The sequence below is a fragment of the Eriocheir sinensis genome, chromosome 60 (assembly GCF_024679095.1).
Source record: "Eriocheir sinensis breed Jianghai 21 chromosome 60, ASM2467909v1, whole genome shotgun sequence".
Taxonomy (NCBI): domain Eukaryota; kingdom Metazoa; phylum Arthropoda; class Malacostraca; order Decapoda; family Varunidae; genus Eriocheir; species Eriocheir sinensis.
This window is the reverse complement of record NC_066568.1, coordinates 5,240,218-5,245,248: the sequence shown is the minus strand read 5'-3', so window position 1 is coordinate 5,245,248 and position 5,031 is coordinate 5,240,218. Positions and strand designations below refer to the sequence as shown.

The 5,031-nt window shown below is 35.5% G+C and overlaps 1 protein-coding gene across 1 annotated transcript in view; it reads right to left on the bottom strand.

The window, feature by feature from the left end:
- Positions 1–4,862: 4,862 nt before the first annotated feature.
- Positions 4,863–5,031, bottom strand: part of LOC126985612 (meteorin-like protein) — a 43,504-nt gene continuing 43,335 nt past the window's right edge. The window contains exon 3 of the mRNA XM_050840767.1: positions 4,863–5,031. This exon is cut by the window's right edge and continues 292 nt beyond it. Within this exon, the coding sequence (XP_050696724.1) occupies positions 4,863–5,031 (169 nt within the window).

The following is a 5,031-nucleotide window of genomic DNA, read 5'->3' as shown; positions in this document are numbered from 1 at the left end:
GTTAGTGAGGTAAAGAAAGAAGGAAAATAACAACGAAAGCAACAACAAAGAGATAATACTAGTTGAGTTAGTGAATTAACAGAAAGAAAGAATAATTTTGTTAGTGACATAGAAAAATAGAAATCTCTCACACATGTTAAGTAATGATGAACGATGAATGTTAACTTAAAACACACAAAAAATATTCAAGACAAAAGAGAAAATACAGATACACGCTAGAAATTTGAATGAAAAAAATATATATACACTTTACAACCTCTCATTCCGATTGTCAAATGATATCAGTAATAGTAACAATAGTAATGATAATGATACTTAATTAATGAAAACGCAAAATTCATGCCTAGACTCATATATTCTCGACTAGTTTCACCAAAGGAGTTACTGACGGATGGATGCAATTAACTGTGGATAATTAAATACTGGTTGTTATGTTGAATGCGAATGTCTGGAAATAATTGTGAATAGCTCCGGATTACTTTAATTGATTGTTATGTTGAATGGAAAAAGCTGTAGATGAATAAATGTTCCTTGTTATGATTGAGGATAACTTCAAATAGCTATAGAAGAATATAATGCTGTTTGTTATGTGGGCTGCAGATAACTATGAATAATTGCAGATAACTGAATATGGTTATGTTGAATGCAAATAGCTGTACACAAATGAATGTTCTTTTTTGGCAGAGGATAAGTGCAAATAGTTATAGAAAAATCAATGATGTTTGCTATTTTGAGTAGAAAAAGGATACTTCATACTCAGATTAAGGTATTATAAATTTTCAGCATTTTTTCTAATTTATAATCATCGTTTTAAGAGGCACAAATCCAATGTTATATAAAAGCTTTGCCTTGTATTGTACCTTGTAAAAAGCTATTCTTAATGTCTTGTTTTTTCTAATGATTATTTTTCGAAGCGAGACAAATAATTACCGTCGCTTAATGTCAGAAAAAAATACAGTAAGCTACAATAATCAAGTAGAAAGACAACGTAACTCTTGCTTTATATCCTCATCAGAGTTATAAACGCTCTGCTATTTTATTTGTTTGTTATCAGTGTTCGAAGTGAGACGGTTAATTCGTTAGTGGCGGCACGACACAACTATTGCCTTATATCCTGATTAAACTATTATAAATCTTCTGTTGTTAATTACTTGTTATTGTATTGTTCGATGTGAGACGATGAATTACTTAGTGGCGAGGTTGGGTGCGGCTGAGATCAAAATATTCATAAGTTTGCCCCAAAAGTAAGGTTACAGAGATAATGGGTTAGTCGCCCCTCCTTCCTGTTCTCCCTATGTACAGAAAATGGGCGTCACTTGGCACCTTCAGACTCACAGGTTCAAAATTACAAAGAACGGAAAGTGCGAACGTGAAATGGAACTTGGAAAACGGTGAATAGAATGGGAAATTATATGCATGTTGTAGGCAAAGGCAAAGAAAACGGGAAATAGGTCTTCTGTTTAGTCTAAAATGTAAAGGGGTGGAGTGACAAGTTTAACATAGAAAAAAATGGGAAACTAAATATCTTTTTTAAAGGGAAATAGTTATAGTTTTTGTTAATCTTAAATTGTAAAACTTTTTGCTTCAATAAAAATAGAGTAAAATTTAAAACGAGCAATGAAAGATGACCTAATTTTTCATAGAAGGAAAAAAGTTACGTTGATTAGGGGATAACTAATGAAAATGAGGAACGGTTTGGCGTTTTCCTTGAGTTAAACGAAAATTTAAAGGGTAAACTATGAAAGAAGACGCGGAGCAAATAAAGAAAATGAGAAACAGATGATAGTAAACAAAGAAAATAAAAGTTAATATATTCGTAATTCCAACGTTCCATTTCAATAGCACACACAAAAGTCAACGGAATAAATACATTTGCGACAAGAAAAAAAAAAAAGCGAAACATTGAAGGAAAAATAAAATAGTGTCACACGGAATCACTAAAAATATAATGTGCATCAAAAGGGGAAACTAAAAAAAACAACCCCACTAAAATTACGAAAAAGAAAACGGACGAAAGATATGTATAAAACGAAAGAAATTATATACAGCCCCAAATCACCATTATACAATTGACCTTTTTTTTTTACACTAATGATAACGAACTATATGACACTTCAGTAATGACATGTACAGTTAGTTAGAGGAAGTGTCTCTTTACTAATTCGTGTATGTTAATTATTCAACTGCCAATTAAGAGTTACACTGATTGGGTTATTTTTAATGTTATTGTTATTATTAATTTGTCATGTTAGGCTTATAAGAGAGAGAGAGAGAAGTAAAGAATGAAGGAAAGGAAAGAAAGAAAACAAAAAGGAGCAGATGAACAGACTAGAAAGAAAACAAGAATGAATGAAATGAAAGAAAGAAAAAAAGATGAACAGACTAGGCTCATTAAAGAGAGAGAAATAAAAGAATGAAAGAAAGAAAAGAAATAAAGCAAAAAGAAGCAGATAAACAGACAAATAGGACACAGAAAGATAAAAAGAAAGAAGGGAGAGAGAGAAAGCAGAAACAGATGAAAAGACTAAAAGAAAAGAGAGAGATGAAAAGAAAGAAAGGAAGCAGAGATGAACAAATAAATAGAAAGAGAGATAGAAAGATCGGAACCCAAAACAAACAGACAAAAAGAAGGAAGATAGATAGATAGAAAGAAAGAAACGAAGCAGTAATGAACAGACAGAGGGAATAGACGAAATATATGGGCAGACAGACAGCTAGAAAGACAGACAGACAAATGGATAGACATACAGACAGATAAACAGACAGGAAAACACAGACGGACAGACCAAATGTACATACACAAACAGGCAGACGATAATTGCAACATTTTTTTTTCTTAAGAATGATAAAAAAAAAACTTATTCTTCTTTAACTGTATTGCACCTCCCACACACCTGCTAATGACACACCTGCTAATGACACACCTTCTCTCCCACACACCTGCTAATTACACACCTGCTAATGACACACCTTCTCTCCCACACACCTGTAATTAACAAAAACCAATATACACGCCTGTCTAATTTGCTCACTTTCTTTTTTTTACGATTATAATTAGTATATGGTTTGTCTAATTAGTCGATAGATAGAGGTAGATAGATAGTTAGAAAAGAGGAAGTTAAATAGACAGATAGATAAGAGATTAGAGATAAACAGATGTATGTAAATGAGAGAGAGAGAGAGAGAGAGAGAGAATAAATAAAAGAGGTGACTTGAGAAATCCATCTTTACATAACGTTTTCTTCATTCCTTCTTTTGTGGATTTTTTCTTTTTCTCTCGTTTTCTATTCCTCCCACTTCTTCTTCTTCTTCTTCTTCTTCTTCTTCTTCTTCTTCTTTTATCAGTCGGTGGAGGTTTGTTACATGGCTAAACACACACACACACACACACACACACACACACACACACACACACACACACACACTCACACTCACTTAAAAATACAACCTCCAATAAAGACTTTTTTTTTCCACTCACTTATTGCACTTGAGAGAAACACAATTGGCACTTCACTCACGCACTCACTCATATATCTATTCATTTACTAACTCACTCTTCCCTTATTCATTTATTAGGACACCTTTAACACCTGTCTTTTAATTGAGTTTGTCAGGAACCAACACCTGGAATTAGGAGTATCATTATTTTCCGCTAATCACACCTTTTGCATGTCATTTTGTTGTCAACCTTTTCTTTTTCGCGTTCCAGGTAACTCGCTATCCATATATTATTTTTATCTGTTCATCTGTATCTGCTTTCTCTCCTTCCCTCCTTTCTTCCCATCTTTCTATGTTCTATTTGTCCTTATCTCCTTTTTTTCTTTCTTTCACTCTTATTTTTCTCTCTTTTAGAAGTCTAGTCTCTTCATCAGTTTCTTTTTGTTTGCTTTCGTTCCTTTCTTTTTCATTCTTTTTCTTCTCACTCACTCTTTACCGCTTACTCTTGGCACTTCGATCCCTGTATTGGCACTGATTGGCACTTTCGGGCACTGTATCACCGTTTTTGAGTTCCCCCAAAGCGAGGCACTAAATCTTATCTCTGTCACTTCCTTTAATGTTCCGTGGAATTTAAAGGAATGTTGATATACCTCGAGGAACATAATTTTCTGTACTTCAAACACACTCTTTTATCGTCTCTGTGTATCCTGCGGAGTTTGTTAGCATCCTTCTTTGTACTGAAGGATCCTACAACACATGAAGGACTCTAGGGTACAATATATTTGACTCTTATTAAAGTTTATGGCATCCCACTTAGTACTGCAAGATCACACGTTGTTCATAGGACTCTTAGGATATGCTTCGGCGTATCCTGTAATGTTATGGGTATCCTGCTAGTAATGAAAGATCCTATGGTGCTCTCAGAACCCACGAACACATTGGGACTGACTTCATAGAGTTTATAGAGGTCCTACTGAGTACTGGAAGATACTGTGGGACTTTCAGATCAGTAGGATACGATGCCCTAACGATGCTCTCAAGACTCAAGAATGCACCAAACTTGGCTCTGCACTGTGTATGTGTATCCTACTAAGACAAAAATGATATCAATAGTGGGTATCCTTAGCAGAGTCCTACGATGGTTTTATAACTTAAGGATTCACTGAACTTAATTTTGTACAGTTCTTGTGCATTTTACTAAGTTAAAAAGGATCTCCGTATTGGATATCCTTAGCAATGAGAGTCCTACGGTGATCTCAGTAGTGTATCCTTAGCATTTGGAGTCCTAGGGTGGGTCTCAAGACCCTAGGATGCACTGGGATTCCGTATAGTTTTTTTTTTGGATCCTACTAAGAGAGGAAGGATCTCATTTGGAGTCCTAGGCTGATCTTAGTTGGATATCCTTAGCAGTCCTAGGGTGGGTCTCAGGATTCTAGGATGCACTGGGCTTGGCTCTGGGCGCGGCGGGTGAGGGCTGACCACTCCTCATACCTGGGCGCACACCTGAGGACGGGCTGGCCTAGGCGCATATCCCCCATCACCAGGAACTCCCCCTCACCCCACTTGGCGCCACACTGTATGGGCATCACCACC